The sequence below is a fragment of the Pavona decussata genome, unplaced genomic scaffold (genome assembly GCF_977016875.1).
Source record: "Pavona decussata unplaced genomic scaffold, jaPavDecu1.1 SCAFFOLD_12, whole genome shotgun sequence".
Taxonomy (NCBI): domain Eukaryota; kingdom Metazoa; phylum Cnidaria; class Anthozoa; order Scleractinia; family Agariciidae; genus Pavona; species Pavona decussata.
The window spans coordinates 1,149,715-1,169,746 of NW_028145435.1; the positions used below are offsets into that span (position 1 = coordinate 1,149,715).

Consider the following 20,032-nt stretch of genomic DNA (forward strand, 5'->3'; position numbering starts at 1 on the left):
TTAACTAGACTGTCGGCAGTCCTTTTGATGAAAGATATCCGGTATAGTTTTGTATTCTAGTGCCTGCCGAATAGAGTACAAGATAGAGACTAAGTTAACACTACAGTCTGCAGTCATTTTGATGAAAAAATAAGCTGAATATGTTTGTATTCTAGTGCGTGCCGAATAGAGTACGAGATAGAGACTAAGTTAACTCACCAGTCTGCAGTCATTTTTATAACAAAATATGCTGTATATGTTTGTATTCTAGTGCGTGCCGAATAGAGTACGAGATATGGAATAAGTTAACTAGACTGTCGGCAGTCATTTTGATGAAAAATATGCGATATATTTTTGTATTCTAGTGCGTGCCGAATAGAGTACGAGATAGAGACTAAGTTAACACTACAGTCGGCAGTCATTTTGATGAAAAAATAAGCTGAATATGTTTGTATTCTAGTGTGTGCCGAATAGAGTACTAAAGACTAAGTTAACTTAACAGTCGGCAGTCATTTTGATAAAAAATATGCTGAATATGTTTGTATTCTAGTGCGTGCCGAATAGAGTACGAGATAGAGACTAAGTTAACTCAACAGTCGTCAGTCATTTTGATGAAAAATTTGCTGAATATGTTTGTATTCTAGTGCGTGCCGAATAGAGTACGAGATAGAGACTAAGTTAACTTAATAGTCTGCAGTCATTTTGATAAAAAATATGCTGAATATGTTTGCATTCTAGCTAGTGCGTGCCGAATAGAGTACGAGATAGAGACTAAGTTAACTAAACAGTCGGCAGTCATTTCGATGAAAAATATGCTGAATATGTTTGTATTCTAGTGCGTGCCGAATAGAGTACGAGATATGGAATAAGTTAACTAGACTGTCGGCAGTCATTTTGATGAAAAATATGGGGTATAGTTTTGTATTCTAGTGCCTGCCGAATAGAGTACAAGATAGAGACTAAGTTAACACTACAGTCGGCAGTCATTTTGATGAAAAACATGCTGAATATGTTTGTATTCTAGTGCGTGCTGAATAGAGTACTAAAGACTAAGTTAACTCAACAGTCTGCAGTCATTTTTATAAAAAAAAATATGCTGTATATGTTTGTATTCTAGTGCGTGCTGAATAGAGTACGAGATAGAGACTAAGTTAACACTACAGTCGGCAGTCATTTTGATGAAAAATATGCAGTATGTTTTTGTATTCTAGTGCGTGCCGAATAGAGTACGAGATATGGAATAAGTTAACTAGACTGTCGGCAGTCCTTTTGATGAAAGATATCCGGTATAGTTTTGTATTCTAGTGCCTGCCGAATAGAGTACGAGATATGGAATAAGTTAACTAGACTGTCGGCAGTCCTTTTGATGAAAGATATCCGGTATAGTTTTGTATTCTAGTGCCTGCCGAATAGAGTACAAGATAGAGACTAAGTTAACACTACAGTCTGCAGTCATTTTGATGAAAAAATAAGCTGAATATGTTTGAATTCTAGTGCGTGCCGAATAGAGTACGAGATAGAGACTAAGTTAACTCAACAGTCTGCAGTCATTTTTATAACAAAATATGCTGTATATGTTTGTATTCTAGTGCGTGCCGAATAGAGTACGAGATATGGAATAAGTTAACTAGACTGTCGGCAGTCATTTTGATGAAAAATATGCGGTATATTTTTGTATTCTAGTGCGTGCCGAATAGAGTACGAGATAGAGACTAAGTTAACACTACAGTCGGCAGTCATTTTGATGAAAAAATAAGCTGAATATGTTTGTATTCTAGTGCGTGCCGAATAGAGTACTAAAAACAAATAGCATTATTTTAATATATTCCAAAAATTGTATTTTCTTTTTCTCCGAAGGATAAAGAAGAAGTGAAAGGTTTACCGCATAGCTTTTGTATCTGTGGTTTACCTGCAACAAAGAGGTAGTTAATATATCATTTCTGTTTTTCTGATTGTTACTACAAGAATCAGTGACATTAAATGGTGTGTCCTCTTTTTTTATGCAGAGATGACACAGTTAAGTGTCAGTTAAAATATCCTGGTTGTCAAAAAGTGTTCCACACTGCCTGCGTAGGATTTGAGGGCCAGGCTGACACTTCTTTCATCTGCAAGCACTGTGAAGGTAACTGTTGTTTACAAGCTGCGGATATAATGAACTTCCTTATATTTCCTTTTCGAGACAGATAGACTCATTCTCTTCTTTGTCTTCCTTCTTTCCAGGAGAGGAAAGAGATCTCCCTTTTTGGAAACGGTGTGAAACTAAAACGATAAATCAGGTGAGTAGGAGTGGAATGATTTTAAAGATTTAGGAAACGTGCTTCTTATGCCATCGTTCCAACTCCCTTTTCCATAGGTGAACCAGTTGTTCGCAGAGGCAATGGATGGTGATACGCAAGAGCGAACGCTCCAGTGTGGCTTGAGCCTTGCCGATATTAAGTCTCTTTTACCAGGAGAAGATTTGAATGACAAGGTTTGTGATAGAAAGTTAAAAACTGCTCCACAAGAGCATACTCTAACGTTAAGTGTCGAACCGGTTTTCTCAGCGTAAATTAAATCTGGTGCTACCTCATTTTAGTTACCTCATTTTAGTTACATCATTTTACTTTTGAGTGCAGTAATTAAGAGATATTAGAATTGACAAATGTCTCATTATGTATTTTTTCAGGTTATAAACTCATCACTCGCATTTTTTGCAGAAGAAATGGCTGCAGAGGTAAAGTAGGTGATTTAATGGGATAATTATTAAATGCTCCACAACGACGCACATTGCCCATGCAATTGATAAATGTCCTCTTTACTCTACTTATCACATAATGTTTTTTTCCATTAACATGTACTGAAATTGAGGACAAAATTAACACGAAAACAAATTTATTTCGAAGGGAGCTACTTTGGCGTGCTATTCCTCTCATCTCCTGCCGAAGTTTCGACGCGACGGATTCATACAAGGGCACATGGGCCGCTGGTTCATGAAGGTAAGAAGTCATTGAATTCCACCTGATAGGTTGAGGTTTAAACCCTCTACAAATAGGAAACTAACTTTCGATCCTTCACGCAGATTAACCCCTTTGAGAGCGAGTGGATTATCATCCCAGTTCACGCTCCAGGACATTGGACAATTGCGGTAGGTATTAGTTAAATATTTACATTATACACGCAAAGTACATAAATTAAAAATATAACATACAATGGTAATAAAAAATAACAAACAATCTGAATTGAGAAATAACACTGATTCGCAGCCGGAGATCTTTCAAGATGATCCCAGCTGAATATTAATCAAAGATAAATTTACAATGTTATGATTCCTAATGAAAAAATATCACAACTTCCATTATTTTGCCAATTTAGGTGATACACGTTCCCGAAAGTACAATTTATTGGTACGATTCCATGAACCAAAAGAACAACCAGGCCAAAGAAGATATAACAGCTATCAAGTAAGATTGTTTTACAAGGAAAAAAACCGTAAACACTATTTAACTCGAAGTGATTAAGATGAAAATAACAAAGCTATGTTTTTTTAAGGCACATTTTTTGGATGGCAGCACATGAGCTAAGAACGGACGCTGATCCAACAAATTGGAAGGTAGCAAGACCTACCGATGAAGGGGTGAGGGAAGATACACATATATACAATACCTTCAAGTGTTTATTGATTAGCAGTGGGAAAAATGAAAAGAAAACCTTGGAAAGGAAATTTTAGACGTGGGCAATGCAAACAAACGTTTCTTTTTGCAAGCCACCGAAACGAAAGAATTTTTTTTTTCATATAAGCCCCTTGTTCCATTAGTCGTTATTGGCAGTATCTTCACTGTATGAAAGACATCCACAATCATACGGTTTAAAAGGAGCTTGACTCAAAGAAAGCAGAATAATTAGAGTAAAACATTGTTTTTACAAAAATATAAGGACCAGTAATTAAAAAAATATGTAAAAATATACCATTGTACTCTGAGAAAATCTACTTAACTCTCGGACATATTCCACGTTCTCTTAAAACGTAATGGGACACTAACTCCCCACCCCACTCCTCGTTGGAGGTACGAATTAGTTTCCATGTTTAATACACTAGCTAACACTAAGATAACATGGTTTCCTTTCAGGTCATTCCTCTACAGACATACGGAAATGACTGTGGAATATTCAGCTTAATGGTAATTATCCTCTTTGTCTCTGCCGAAGGGTGCATCTTAGTTTTCTACTAGCCAACTGCTAAGATATTTGCCATTCATGACAAACATTTCATACTTTATTTCAGTATGCTATATATAAAGTGAGGAACATCAAGTTTGACTTCACTGTGGTAAGTTATTCTTTGAGGCAAATGACTTGCTGAGATGCATGAAACGTTTCGGCGAGGCGGCAAGTATTCACTTAACGGACTTGGTGCCAATTCCTTTCAGAACGACATGCCCACAATTCATCGCTGGATTGCATCAAATATCGTAAAAGTGGAAGTGTCAATGCAGACAAGGTACGTTATTGTAGGGTGATTGTTGTCTTCCTTTATATTTTCAATAAAAAAACCGCTCAATTCGATAAATTTGCGTATTTTAGAAATGAGAAATGCCATGGCCCCGCTGAAACGGAACATGAAGATGTTGCAGATATAGTTGAGTTGGAAGCAAATGCAGAAGAATTGGAGCCCCTAAAGCTCCCCCCAGTAAGCCAGGAGCGACTTATTGCGATTGATAAGGAGAAAATCACGAAGGAGCAGAAGCCCACTGCTGGGAAAAAACTTCCTCGCAAAAGGAAAGAGCTAAAGAAATGTGAAAATTTTACAAGATCAAAAAGAAACTGGTGGTGTAACGTGGGCGCTACATTACTCTTTTTGTAGGTTGCTGCTGGGTCAAAGGGGCCATCCAAGAGAAAGAAAACTGCAACTGAAACAACAAAAACGCCCACAAGAAAGAAAAGCAAGAAACAGATTGACAAAGAGCAAAGGTATGTATTGTTTTACTTTACGTATTCTACCTTGGGTAATGTTGTACAGCACTTCGTAAGAAAGGAGAACTAAAGAAATAGTATTCTTATATCTTCATAAGGGCAAAATTCCTTGAATATATGAACAACCTGGAGGACACGGCTGTTGGAGGAAAGCCAACGGAGACGATAGAGGAGCTTATGAAAAAAGTAAGGAACTACTGCAGAAGCCTATATCAACACATGTAATTAGAACTGCTTAGTGTCTATTTTGTCGATAAGCAGTTTAGGACACCATTAGGATCCTTGATGTGTACTTTCTTATGACTACCAACAAAAAAAAAATAGAGGACGTCGCAAGTTCTAATCATCCCTATTTGTGCCTATTAGGTGGAATCAATGAGACCACAACTCGTTGAAATAGCATCGACTCCACGGTAAGTAAATAATTAAATACTACCATTGTCATTTTAGATATGATCGTAAATTATGGTAAGAAACAAGGTGATAAATTTTTAAAAAATCATTTCCTCATTATGGAAAACCGTTCTAGGCAAAAAGAAACGGAGCAGTTAACCTTGCATAGTCCAATAGAAATATCTGACACGTACTGTAATCAATATGTCCATGAGAACCATTGGAACCCTGTTGATGTGACCCTAACAGCAAAGTGTCACATCAAGACTTTACTGAACTATGCAATAACTTGAAAAGTTGATCACAATAGAAACGGGCCCACTGGCTATTCGACTGGTCATTTTTAACTTAATAGGATAACCACAAGGATCCAAAAAGGTGGTGAAAATTAGGGGATGACTGGACTTAAGACTGATGTTAAATGTGTTTAATTTTATTTATAAGAGTATTCGTATGGCGGAGTTCCAGAGTATTTGGAATTAATGATAAAGCCAGGTCGTTTTGCATCACGAATTTCCCTTCATTATGAGTTGCATACTGTACATCCCATAGCTGAATTCAGACTAATCTAATCCTCTTGCTCACTAGTTCTACCACACGACCAAAGGAAAGGTACCAGAGGCACCAGGCGTTCCTTAATTTATCAAGGAGAAATTTCCACAAACATCAGATGTTTGAATTTGGAATAAAATACTTTGGATTGGATTATTACATAGAGGTAAGCGAGCCAAGATGCGCGGACTATGCCCAAAGCACCGCGAGGCAAATCAGATATTAATTCAGTCACCCTACAGTACAGTTGAGATAAGAGTACGTTGTGAAAATCACTCTAGTTAACAAACTGAAAAAAAAGACGCTTTACTTTATCGGTCATTCACAAGGCAAAGCTTTTTTCGCAACAATTAACTTCCAAAAACTATGGTATTGTTTTCAACTTTTTCTTAGCTGTTTCATGTCAAAAACGAATCTTACCGTTGTAACGGTAACTGTATAGAAAAAAAAGGTACTAGTACGACTACATTAGCTGTTGAAATTTACAGACGTCAAGAAGAGAAAGGGCTATGACAAATAAGCAAAAGCAACAAAAAACAAAACAAAAAAAATTCAATTCTGGTAATTCTGGTTCCTACCTTTTTATTTAAAATTTTCAGTTGAAGATGGCAGTCATTGACAAAATAGAGGACATGTTCACCAAGCGAACATCGCAGAAGCCTGGGTATGTACCTCACTTACATTTCCAGTCCCCGTAACTTAAATCAGCAATGCTAGTTCAATTATGTATGGAATGTCATTTTTCCAATTTTACAGGACCCTGTGGCTGCCACCAACGTTTTACATCGATCTTCCACCTTCAATGGACCCGTACGGCTTGGAAGGGAAATAGTAAGTCCATAATTATTGATCTAGCCGTAGCCACCACTTTCCTTTTCACATAGTTTCCCGGTGTGGCTTATGGTATTTTAGGTAACCCATAGGTTGTCTTCAAAACTAATACAATTGTTTCTTTCTGCAGCTATATAATGGAGGTCCTTGCCGAGGAAGCAGTTACAATTTTAATCATGGAGCGAGAAAACTGCGGTTATGAGACTGCTACGGGTCTAGCGTTTGGACATGACCAGCCGTTAAATACCCTGTACTATGAGAAGTGGTACGAACTTCTTCCAAGAGCAAGAGTACCGTCCATGGCACATGTGCAGGCTCGCGCAGCATATGACGTGAAAGTGAAGGACTTCCTTCAGAACACGCCGCTCAAAATCAATTTTGGTGATGTGCCATGGCCATGCGATGGAACAGCACAAGATATGGTTGCCGTCATGCTGTCAGGGGAGGACAAGGCAACCAAACGGAAAAGGATCAAGGACCTTGTCCTCTTCTGGCATCCAGACAAATTTTTTTCCCGCTATGACCGCATACTCGCCGAGAACGATCGGGAACTGACAACTGATTTAGTTCTCGATATTTCTAAAGAACTTTCTAGGGTTCTAGAAGAGGAAAGATGAGCAGACTGAACACTCAAAAATAAAAAGCAATATAGCGTATTTTCTATTTGGTTAGATTCATTTCAATACAACTGGAAATTCATTACAAATTTCAGACCACTAATTTCTCGCAAAATGGCGTTATCATTGCTATTTGTTTTGCCTTTCATAAGATTTTCATAGGAACGACAAGTTAAATCATTCATTATGAATGTGCGTTGTAGAAGTCAGATTCGATGAGAAAAGATAAAACAGTAGCAGAATAACGTGACAAATTGTCTGATCAGTCTGCCTGTCAGTTCCTACGTGTCTTCTGGTTTTTGACTCTTGTGCTGTTAAGATTAAAGTTTTCGACCTAGTATACCTCAGGCTTTTGCTGATAGGACTTACATTCTGTAGTTTTAATTTTAGTAGGAGACTGACAAATGAACGAAAGGTTTCTTTAGTTTGAATTTGTTACAGTTAGATTTAAGAAATAAAACACTGTTTTGTTGCCGTAAAATGTCTGCTCTAGTCTTTGTATCGCAAGCCCACGTAAAAATATGTGCAATGACGTTTTTTCCTGTATTAATCAAACTACTAAATGGCGTTGAGCTGTGGTTAAATTTAGTTTCTTAAAATATCATCCTGAATAGAAAATGCCGTAAGCTTATAGTAGCTGTCGTGACCTATGGCGAGAAGGTCATCAATTCCGGTATTTCGCAATTCGACATAATTTATGCGTCATACTGTTTTCGGCACGGTACTCGATTCGGCACTTTACAAGCCCCCCCATTTCTTTCCATAAATAAAATGTCATTCAGGAATTTATCTCGTTACATTTTACTAAATAAAGTTATAGACAGGATAACATTTGTTAATTCCTTGCTTTCTTAGGTCATACACTTGCAAAACTGTACAATTTCCCAAGTGGATCTGGCAGGGAGGAGAAGCCCAGAATTCTTCGACGTAGTTCGGTACAAGATATACTGTCACTTGTGAAAGTAACTTGCACTCAAGATAAGTTTGCATCAATCTCAGATCTAACAGGCAAACTGGACCTATTCACATTCATTATGCTCTGTATTAATTTCACAATTTCCTTGCAAGGGACTTCCTAACTAAAAGGAGCGAGCTTAAGGGACGTCACTGAACTGACGTGTTCGTAATGAAGATAATCGTTTAGACTGTGATTCGTTTTCTTAATACTTGAACCAAAAATTACCATGGATATGGTTAGACTCTGACAGGCATTAGTTAAAGTCACTTTTCTTTCTTAGATCATGGAGTGCATTACAGAAAGAAAGGAAATCGCTTTCCAACACGTGTGTCTTAACTGAAATACTGTACTTCTTTCACCTAATTAGTTTTTAAATGTCATCACTACAATGTCAGCAATAACAGAACAAGACATTCAATCAATTTTTCTGTGCCAGGCATTTTATCCCAACGAGCCGACTGCAGCTATAAATTGAGACTGATGGTCATTTTGCAAGGGACCAGTTCCTTGGCGATCCTTAACTCTTAACTGGGGTGCAAATATAGTTCTCTCCGCAAATGAAGTCAATTGCGCAATTCTGCATAAAGTCAGTAAATATATCTACTTTGTCTTACCCTATAGCATAAAATTGATGACTACAGATGGCAGATTGTCTACAGGCTGCTCAATGATGGCAACTGGTAGACGGTTAGACTGCAACTATTTTGGTCAGGTGTCAATGGCTTATAGGATGGTAAAAACTTTGTATACTTCAAAGTGGTTGACAAGTCGAGCAGAGTTTCTGCAAAATGTTTGTAAAAGCCAGCATATCTTCAAAAGTCTTACAGTGTCTCCAGTTAATGTGCTTACTAGCCTGAATAAAATGAACAGTGGCAGATCGTTGTAATAGCAAGGATTTATCCCGCATACAATTCATGATATGCACAAGATGGTGGCTCACAAAAGCACATGGCCAACTAATCCAACATCTCCTCTCAAAGTTTGAGTGCTAACTTTGTGTACACAGTTCGGTACACACATTCCTTTGCTTTTCTTGAAAAGCGTGTTGAAATGGAATCGCCTGAGAGAGGAAAATTTCAGTGCAAAGGAATTTTGCTCTCCTGCTCATGTGATCTTCCAGCGCAGTGCTTTCTTTGTAATAGTATGCAATACAATGGAGAGAACGGCTGCTGGAAATCTCTACAGCCTGGACAAATTGTGCGAAGGGGCGTTCGCGGACACAGTAGGGCATTTCTCTACCAAAATGACAATCCTAAAGGACTGCTAAGAACTTCACAAGGCGTTCGAGAAGATGCAATTGGAGCAGCTACACTCCAGCAACAAGATGGTTTTTTTTTATTTTATTTTATTTATTTAGTTTGCCCAAAATCAACATCTTTTACTATATTTCATTCATCACTGAAGCAACAGCATTGAGCAGGAAGTCTCAGAAGCCTTTCAAGGCTTATCGAGGAGACCCCCCTTACTAACTGTTACTAATAACTCTGGCGATATATGAAATCATCTTAATCTACATTAAATTATAAATTCCTATAATAGGGCAAGGAACGAGCTACAACTAAAATATACTAATAACATCAAAGAGATCAAGAGAAAAAATCCTAATTAGCGAAGAGTAAAAAATACAAGAATTGTTTGTATCTATACTTGATTTGTGAGGATAAAGTTTTTTAGTTTTCGTTTAAAAGTTGATTGACATCTGGTTTTTTTAAGATCACTTGGCAAGTTATTGAATACATCTACTCCCTTATAGCTTATACTAAATTTTCTTATATTTGCTTTGATTAAAGGCTTGTGTAATTTTTTGGTTGATCGTGTATTATAATTATGCACATCTTCATTAGTCCTGAAAATGTTCTTCAAAGAAGTAGGTAATTGATTATTTATGAATTTTCTTGTTAATATGGCAATAGTCTAATCATTAATTTGATATACATTCAGTATCTGAAACTCATCAAATAATGGTTTTAAGCTATAATTGTATTGTTTGAAAGTCATTATCCGTACAATTTTCTTTTGTAGTTTATATATCCTGTTTAGATGGGATGGGTATGCATTAGCCCAAACAATATTTCCATAATAAATATAGGGATAGATTAAAGCATAATAAATTGATTTCAGCAAAGATTTAGTTATATAATGCCTTGCCTTCAGAATATTCCTGTACATCTTGATATTTTGTTTGCTACATAATTGATGTGTTCAGTCCATTTCAACTGTTCATCAATTATTGTTCCAAGAAATTTTGTATGTTGTACTTGAGTAATACAATGGTCTTCTACCTTAATTCTTAATTTATGATTCATTTTCTTCCTTGATGATTTAAATAGCATAAAGTTAGTTTTTGTGAGATTGAGTGATAATTTGTTTAATTGAAGCCAAATGGTTACTTTTTCTAATTCTTCGTTTATTTTGGCTATCAGTGTACCCAGATTTTTATGAGACATTAACAAATTAGTATCATCTGCAAAAAGAACTAAAGATAATATGTTCGAACTATTACAGATATCGTTAATGTAAATTAAAAACAGTAGTGGCCTGAATCCATATTGGTGACTACTGAGTACACATATTTTGTTTAAGTAATTCAATAATCGTTTGTACATCATTTTCTCTAATACTTTAGAAAAACAAGGTAACAAAGATATATGTCTGTAGTTTGTGAATTCACATTTGTCTCCTGTCTTGTATACTGGAATAATAATCGAAGTTTTTAAGTCTACAGGTATCTTACCAGTAATAAAAGTGAGATTTATAATGAATGATAACAGTACACTTAGTTCTGATGCTAATAGTTTAGCTACCCGGGGCATGATATTATCATGTCTGCAGCTTTTTGATGGGTCAAGATTTTCTAATTCTCTCTTAATTTCCTGTTCACAAACAGGTGATAACAGCATCGAAACCATAAAACTTCCCTTCAAGTAATCTTTGAATGATAAATTAGTATTGGTTGTTATCTTCTTAGCAAGGTTCGTTCCAACGTTAACAAAATAATCATTGAACATGTTAACGATTACCTTCCTGTTGGTATTTAACGTAATGCGCCAAGATGGCAGCACGCTTTTGGAATTTGCTCTACCTTATTGGGGTCTTTAATCAACTTATTCCAAGGTCTCAGTCTCCCATTACCAAGTTGCAAAGCAATAAGAACTTCTGCTACCTATTGAGTATCAATGGGGAATCCAATGCACTTGGTACACGGAATTTTCCTCCTTTTCCTGGCCCACTTTTCAGGCCGTCATTGAAGCGCATCGAGTCTTCAGTCCATGCAATCAACTACTCGATTTCAAAACTCAGCAAACATGGAAGCACAGCGCTCATACTTCCTGGTCGGTTATTCTGGATTGACCTCACGATCCACATGGATATTCAATGCAACCCAGGACCTGAAAGGCTGGAAAACTCTCAAATAAACCATCTGCAGCCATCGGATAACAGCTCCCGAAATTTGACTAATCGCGCTTCAAACGCCATTAAATATTCAAGATCTGAGCTACTACAACTGCGGTTACGGCAATTTAAAATCCCAGACGAAACCTTCCATTTGCTGAAAAACAATGGAATATTGAGAACACGAGGAGTTCGCTCTGGTCAGGCCGTCTGAAACCGTAAACATAATATTGCAATCTCTCATGTTCAGTGGAAACCTGACAACACAAAACCTGGCGAGAGAGGAGTTAATTTGCATAACCTATGCTCAGTAAAGTGCGTTAAAGAAAACAAACAACCTTCCAAAGCGCCCGGTGGGCTTGAAATCCTTCATTTGAATATTAGATCGCTAAAAAATCGCGCTCACTTGCTTGAGCTACGACAACTTGCATCTGAAAGGAAAAGCGGCATCATTACAATCTCTGAAACATGGCTCAATACCACCATCACTTCAGCAGAGATACAAATCGAGGGTTACAAATTACACAGGTTAGATCGACTTCACAAAGGAGGCGGGCGGAGTAGGTGCCTATGTCCGCAAAGATCTCAAATCATCTGTACTGAAGGAGTTGTCATCGATATCCGAGCGAAATTTCCATCAGCTTTGGATAAATGTCCAGTGCAAGAAACTAAAATCAACTATAATTTGCGTTACATATCGCCCCGACGACTCTCCTCTGAGTTCCTTCGAAGAAGTACTTAAGCCCAACTATATTCAAGCCCTGCTGTTTGACAAACCGATCACAATCATAGGCGATCTAAACTGCGATGGCCTCAAGAAAACAGGCCCTGAATTCAAAGCTCTGGAGAAATTCTATACGGATATGAACCTGAAACAACTCATTACAAAACCAACCAGGATAACATCGACCACTCAATCCCTGCTCGACGTTATCCTAGTCTCCTCCAACAATTCAGTGCGAGACAGCGGTGTAATACATCGACCAATTAGTGACCATTCAATTGTCTTTGTCAAGCTCAAGGTTAAGAAACCCAAGACTACTCCTCAGTACATAACCACTCGAAGTTACAGGAAGTATAATGCGGATCTCTTTGTCATGGATCTAGCTAATGAAGTGGACTCCCTGCTCACTATCTTCGATCAAACCGATGTAGACTCTAAGCTTAATATTTTAAATGACACTTTGCAGTCTGTCCTGAGCTTACACGCTCCCGTGAAACAAATTAAACTTCGGAGTAGACCGTGCCCTTTGTGAACCAGGAAATCAAGGATCTCATGAGATCGCAAGATCTCCTCCTGAAGCAATTCATACAGTCTCGCCAAGACACCGAGTGGATAAATTTCAAACATTCCCGGGACTTGGTCAAGAAAAAGCTACAAGAGGCTGAAAGAGATCACACCTTTGAAGAGGTCACAGCTAATAAAAACAACTCTGGCTCACTCTGGAAAATTATTAATCGCGCCATCCCCTCCAAAGATAAGCAGAGACTAGCCTTTACAAAGGATGTGACAGTCTTAACCTAGGAATTCAATCAGTTTTTGCTAAACTCGGCTTAAATGCCGCTGACGCAGTACAGCGCCTGAGGGAAGAACATAACATCATAGTCCGAGATTTTTCAACCGAAACTGGCATAGATACTACCTCTATGGAATTATTCAATTTAAGGACAGTGTCACTCGAAGAGGTTCGCCGAATTGTAACATCTCTCCCAATGAATAAATCTCCGGGACCGGATAAGATCAGCGCTCGTGTACTAAAAGACTGTCTCCCTGTCATACTGGGCCCTCTTACTGACATCATCAATTGTTCTATCCATACTAGCTCATTTCCTGACAACTGGAAAGAGGCTGAGGTGATTCCGATTCTTAAAGACGGTGACCATGAAAAAGCTGCCAACAACAGGCCGTTATCTCTGCTAGCCGTAGCTTCAAAGGTCCTCGAAAGGATTGTTTTGAATCAGTTTAGCGCCTACCTCACGAAAAACAATCGCCTTACCTCACACCAAAGCGGCAATAAAAAAGCTCATTCTACAGAGACCTTAAACATCCTGCTCACGGATAAGATACTCGAAGCAATGGATAAAAAGCAGATAACAGCACTAGTACTATTAGATCTATCCAAAGCCTTCGACAGTATAGACCATGCAAGGTTGCTCCACAAACTCTCCATGTTAGGAGCCTCACCCTCTACTGTCAAATGGTTCAAGAGCTATTTAACTGGTCACAGGCAATACGTGAGAATTGGCTCCATCTACTCTGACACTCTACCTATAACTCACGGAGTTCCTCAAGGCGCAATTCTATCACCATTGTTGTTCTGCATTTATCTCAACGATTTACCCACGTCACCGACGTTTTGCAACCTAGAATCGTATGTGGATGACTCAAAGCTATTCATGTCATTTCCTCTCGTTGAGGTTGATGCTGCCATTGAAAAGCTCGAACAAGACCTTCACAGTGTAGCTCAATGGTGCTGTGAGAACCATCTACTTATCAATCCCGATAAAACTAAACTCCTTTTCCTCGGTACCAGACAGATGTTAAGCAGGTTACCAGAAGACCCTAGAGTGGTATTCTTAGGTAAAACACTGAAGCCAACAGACTCTGCCAAGGACTTGGGAGTCTTTCTTGACCCCCATCTGACCTACGATCACCATATTTCATGTGTAGTGTCATCTTGTTTCGCAAAGCTCTGCCAAATAAATAGAGTCAAAAGGAGCTTCGACAAGGAAACACTAGAGTTGTTAATAACATCATTAGTTTTTAGCAAGATGCTTTACTGCTCATCTGTATGGTCTAATACTACACTCCAGAATATAAACAGATTACAATCTATTCAGAATTTTGCCAGCAAGATCGTAACAAACTCTAGGAAGTTTGACGACGTAACACCTTTGCTTCGAGAGCTAAACTGGCTTCCTGTTAAAGAACAATTATTCTATAGAGACTCCGTTTTGACCTTTAAATGTCAGAACGATCTTGTGCCTCAATACTTAACGAGCAAGTTTACCAAGCGCTCAAATATACATACTCGTAACACACGTACACGGAACTCTTTGCAGATTCCGCTATACAGAACGGCTATAGGCCAGCGCACATTTTCCTATAGAGGGGCCTACATATGGAATAACTTGCATAATGAACTTAGGCAAAGTGCCTCATTGGCATCTTTCAAACGCACCCTGAAAGACACACTATTGAGGCAGACATTTCCTTCATAAGCTTTAAATTTTAGTAAAATACCAGCATAAATTGTGATCTCGAGTTTTTATTGTCATTTTTGCTTTTATAAATTGGAAATAGTTTGTAAATAGTTCCTGAAAAACCTCACGAGGATGTTACTATTAAAGTTATTTATTTATTTATTTAGTAACTAGTTCATTATCTTTCTTAAATTCTGTAACATGAACTGTCTCTTTCTTCTTTCTGTTGAGTACATCATTTACTAGTTTCCACGTCTGTTTTATGTTGCCTTTAGTAGTATCAAATTGTCGTTCAAAATATTTCTTTTTCAGAATAATTTTTAGCTTATTCAACCTGTTATAATAATATTTGTACTTTGCCTTCATTTCTTCACTTACGTTGCTTAAACGTTTTTGGTATAGCATGTGTTTAATTCTAAAAGATTTAATGAATCCTTTTGTGATCCAAGGTTTGCTGCTGGTTTTAGACTCTTTATTAGAATAATTCTTTTCAGGAATACATGTATTATACAAGCATAGAAATGTTTGCTGAAAATATGAATAAGCATCGTCAACATCATTGATTGTCTTAAGATATTCCCAGCTTATATTATGTATTTCGTTACGCAACTTATCTATGTTTGCCTTGGTTAATTCTCTCCTCTTGAAAGAATTCTTTTTCGGTTTTTGTATATTTAAATTCGGTAATATTTGAAAAACAGGTAAGTGATCTGAGAGGTCATTAATCAAAATACCACTTGAGCAGTCTAAGTAACTGTTATTAATAAATATGTTATCAATTATTGTTGCTGAGTTAGTTGTTATTCTTGTTGGTCTGATAATGACAGGATAAAACTGCGAGCTATACATTTGATTAAGAAATCTGTTTGCATGTTCATTGCTCCCATATTTTAAGAGATCAATATTAAAATCACCCATTAATATACAGGTCTTGTTTTCTTTATCCATTGTGTGAAGGATTGTTTTCAATTCTGTTTCAAAGTCATTAAAATTATTGGTGGGTGGTCTATAAATCATTCCTATTATAATTTTATCATTTTCCTTAAGGAATGTCTCTATAAAAATACTCTCTATGACATCATCTTTTTGTAAGTTCAAGTCATTTCGAACACGGTAAGTCAAAGCTGAAGATATAAACATCCCTACTCCTCCACCAGACTTTGTTTTCCTGTTAATATTAACAAATGAGTAACCTGGTAAATGGATAAGTGATTCGTTGTCATTATTAAGCCACGCTTCACTAATACCAATCACTGAAAATTTATGTGCTAATTCCTTGAGGTACTGTTGCAAGTCATCTACTTTGCCCATCAAACTTCGTACATTTTGATGATATAAAGAAAAGTAGGAATTATCCGATAGACTATCCGAAATTTCGCTTTTAAACTTATCCTCAAGATAATAGTCGCATTTCGCAATATTGTCAATCATACCTTGATACTGATGATATTTTCAAGTCTGACATACCTGAGTTTTGATTAAAAGGATCGAACACTAAATTCTTTAAACTATCATTATCTTTCTGAAATATTTGTTGTCTAGTATCGAGTGTAAATAGATCAGTGAACTCAATATCTTCTATTTGTGTAAACCGTATTGATTGTTGTGAACCAGCACGGGTTACATCTTGATCAATTAAGACATTCGAACAATTAACGTGGAGGTTTATACCACATTTTTCACAAGAATTTTGTTCTCCACTTATTTGTCTATTACAATGAAAACAAATGAATTGTATTATAGTTCATAATTTACAATAAAATCTGATCTACTTTACACTCTTTATTCAATGTTATGTAATTCAATCCAACCTTTCAGTTCCATCACTCGTGCATCATCCTTCAATTTATATTTAATTTTTCCATTTGTAAACCATGCAGTTTCAACTGAACGCTTCTCCTTTAGCCTCTTCAAACGTTGAGCAAGGTCATGGGCCATATCTTGCAGTAACACCAGCTTTTTCCCCTTGAGCTGCCGTCGCCTCACAAGAAGACACATCTTTGTTTTATTTGATACTAGTTTGGCGATGACAACTCGAGGTTTTGGGGTTTGAGTTGACCTTTGGTCGTTGCAATCAGTTACTCTTCTTACACCAACTCTATGTATGATTTTAACTTCCTCTGGCTTAACCTCCTCTCCAAGGTTGTCCTGCATACACGTAATGAATTTAGCTTTTAGGTTTTTGTCTGGTTCTTCTTCAAGGCCAAGCAGTCTGATGTTATCCTTACGAGAATACTGTTCATTGCGGACAGCATACTCACATGTTGAATCAATGTCTTTTCGTAGATCATGTTCAACATCGTTCACGGTCTCATTGAAGTCTTCTTTCATCTGCAACAGCTGTTCCTGTACACCCTCAAATTTCTCCTGTAGGTCCGCTATTTTCTCGTCCATCATGGCGCTTAGTCTAGTGGTAAATTTGTCAAGCTTCTCATCCAAGACACTTCTAAGAGCTTCAAGAATCTCGGGTTGGAGATTTTGCATCCTATCCCTTGTCGTTTTCGCCTGTTTCTTGCTCAGGCTTGTATTTGTGCGCCCCGGTGTTGGTGGGGCACGAACAAAGCTTCTTTTTCCCTTAGCTCCTTCACGCACTTCTGTTATGGCCGCCATCTTCAAATACCTTTATCTAACGTTTATTTGAACGTGATTAAGGTATGTTCTATGCTTTGTATCATTTTCGTTGTCGGCTAAAGATTTACATCTGAATGTTGTGCCATTTGAACAGTAATCTGCAATGCGAAAACGAAGCACTCATCGGCCGTGCTCGAAGAATTTTTGAATGTTACATGCTATATTGTCAATGGAGATGAAGGACCATCAAGGCTTTCTTCGCTACAGCATTTTGACTTAATTAGGTGTATGGCAATTGACTACATGCACAGAGTCATTCTCGGTGTACAGAAACTACTTTTAACCTTGTGGTTTTGCTCAAACTTCTCAAAGCAAAACTTAAGCATATCCTCTTAAGTAGACACCATTGATTTTAGGCTGAGCCAGATTTTGCCACCTTCTGAAAATAAGCGTCTTCCCCTTTCCATTGCCTACTATTTGAAGTACTGGAAAGCAAGTGAACTACGCTCATTTCTGCTTTATTACAGCCTACCAACCCTTTGTGGCCTTTTACCAGATAATTACTTTACACATTACACGTTATTTGTCCAAGCTATTTACATTCTTTTGCAAGATTCAATTTCTGAAGCTGATTGTCAATGATGGAGCCTAGGAATTTCACAGAGGTCTAGAAAAACTGGCATTTCTCAATGTTGAGGGTTATACCAGCCTCTTGCAGACAATGCAGTGTAGCTCTAACATGTCTGTCGTGTTCTTCTTGGTCAGCTCCATGAACGAGAATGTTATCCATTTGGCATATTACACCATCAACATCTTCAACGATTTCAGACCATTGTATGTTGGAAAATCTCTGAGGCAGAGCTTATGCCAAATGGAAGGCAGTTAAAACAGTATCAACCGAAGGGTGTTACAAATGAACTCAGCAGTTTTGACTCTTCATCAAGGGGGAGCTGCCAAAATCCACCTTTAGCATCAAGTTTGGTGAAGCGACTTTTTCCCAGCTTGGCAAACTTTCCTCGACTGACGGCATCGGATGGATTTATCGCTGGACTGCCTTGTTTAACTGAATTATATCAACACAGAGTCTAACATTGCCATTTGGTTTGGGGACTGGGACGAGAGCAGAGCACCAGGCAGTTGGTACAGTTACTGGTGAGATGACTCCCTGTTGAAGAATGAAGCCCAATTCTTGTTTAACCTTTGGCAATAGCGGACAAGGGATTTTTCTTGGTGTGTAAACATAATAGGACTTTGTTTCAGGTTGCAGCGATATGTGAACTTCAGTCTTCACCTTTCCCAGGGCACTGAATAGTGAGGAGAATTCGGTTTTGAAATCAGCATGCTGTGTATCAGCAATTTCTTCATCAGTACGGTTGATTAGCCCCAGTGCAACACAGGCTTTTCTGGCTAGTAGTGGACAAGACTGGTCTGGTATGACATACACCGGTTCAGTGACCTTTCTCTGGCGGTAAGAGAAGTTGGCTTGAAACATGCCAATGACTGGGATTTGAATATTTCCAGGGCCTCACAAGGTTTGTTTTGGTTTGACTAACTTCTGATCTTTTAGCCACGAGGTATGTGCACCAATGGCTATGACTGCAGAACCAGTATCCAGCTTAAAGAGAGTATTTCGGCCATTAATCCCAAGTTGGGCGGTCCAACCACCCTCTGTAGTTTGAACTTCCCCTAGAAATAGAACCATTGTTAGGGTCTATTGCTGTGTGGTCAAATGAAACTTGCAAAATAGTACATAGAATGGAAGAATTGATCGAGATTGTCCAAAGTTTTTCTCATCATTTTTTTTTTCACATCGCCCACAGGATCCTGCTGCTTTAGCTGCTGTTGTTGAACCTCCAGACCCAGTTTAAGAAATTCGCCAACATCCTTCCCAAGTCCAAGAGGTACACTTTCTTTCATTTCTTCATACCTTTCTTGGTTCATGCACGTGTTCAGCTTTTCGCTTTGTCTTCCCATTTGCAAGGTTCTCTTGTCATACTATTGGCACTTTCCATTGTTTATTGTCTTACTCCAAGTTATGTTCTGTTCTTATTTTCTTTATTCAGGCGTTGTGCTTTGCGCAATACGTTTTTGCAGATTTATGCAGGTTTTTGTTCTTCGAAAGGCAAAAGGTTTTTTGTAGTCTGTTCTTTAGTGCCATGGGATGTAAATTTCATTTTTAGTTTGTTTTCCCCATGAATATTTTTCCCATGTTACATGGGATGTTGTTTATAATCATTTGCTCTTCCTTGCTTTTTTTCATGGTATCAGTGTTATATTTTGTTATTGCATAGAATGTTATTTATCTGTTTTTCCTCATGCAAATTCAGTTGTGCCGGTTTTTCAGTTGCGTTGTTGGTGGCATAAGATGTAGTTCAGCTCCAATGGTCTTTGTTTTCCTCGCACTAGTTGTAAAAGCTTCTTCCTTAGGTTTTGTGGTATTACATGTAGATGCTATTTTTGATTAAGTGCAAAATTTATTTTCCTCATACAATTTTGTAAAAAACCATTACCCGCTGATAATTTTAAGAGAAAATTTACCATCTCTCATGTGCATGTTTTAAATTGCTAATTTACCATCTTTCAG

General features: G+C 37.7%; 1 protein-coding gene and 1 pseudogene across 1 annotated transcript; both read left to right on the plus strand.

The window, feature by feature from the left end:
- Positions 1-1,835: 1,835 nt before the first annotated feature.
- On the plus strand, positions 1,836-7,803 carry LOC146487966 (uncharacterized). The gene is made up of 20 exons (XM_085124913.1): positions 1,836-1,901; positions 1,986-2,101; positions 2,200-2,255; positions 2,333-2,449; positions 2,645-2,692; positions 2,862-2,954; positions 3,038-3,103; positions 3,331-3,419; positions 3,508-3,592; positions 4,086-4,136; positions 4,241-4,285; positions 4,386-4,456; positions 4,540-4,739; positions 4,818-4,926; positions 5,028-5,115; positions 5,296-5,342; positions 5,911-6,040; positions 6,474-6,538; positions 6,631-6,705; positions 6,836-7,803. Exons 4-20 carry the CDS (start codon positions 2,357-2,359, stop codon positions 7,320-7,322), a joined length of 1,842 nt encoding a protein of 613 aa, XP_084981039.1. The 5' UTR covers positions 1,836-1,901; positions 1,986-2,101; positions 2,200-2,255; positions 2,333-2,356; the 3' UTR covers positions 7,323-7,803.
- A 1,437-nt stretch (positions 7,804-9,240) lies between these two features.
- Positions 9,241-20,026, plus strand: LOC146487967 (uncharacterized; annotated as a pseudogene).
- Positions 20,027-20,032: the final 6 nt, after the last annotated feature.

What these genes read in the sequence shown, in the direction of transcription:
- LOC146487966 (XM_085124913.1), top strand. Translation starts at nt 2,357, where the DNA reads ATGGATGGTGATACGCAAGAGCGAACGCTCCAGTGTGGCTTGAGCCTT. An exon ending in CAGATTGACAAAGAGCAAAG is followed by an intron (nt 4,927 to 5,027) that starts GTATGTATTGTT and finishes TATCTTCATAAG; the next exon opens with GGCAAAATTCCTTGAATATA. An exon ending in CGAACATCGCAGAAGCCTGG is followed by an intron (nt 6,539 to 6,630) that starts GTATGTACCTCA and finishes CCAATTTTACAG; the next exon opens with GACCCTGTGGCTGCCACCAA.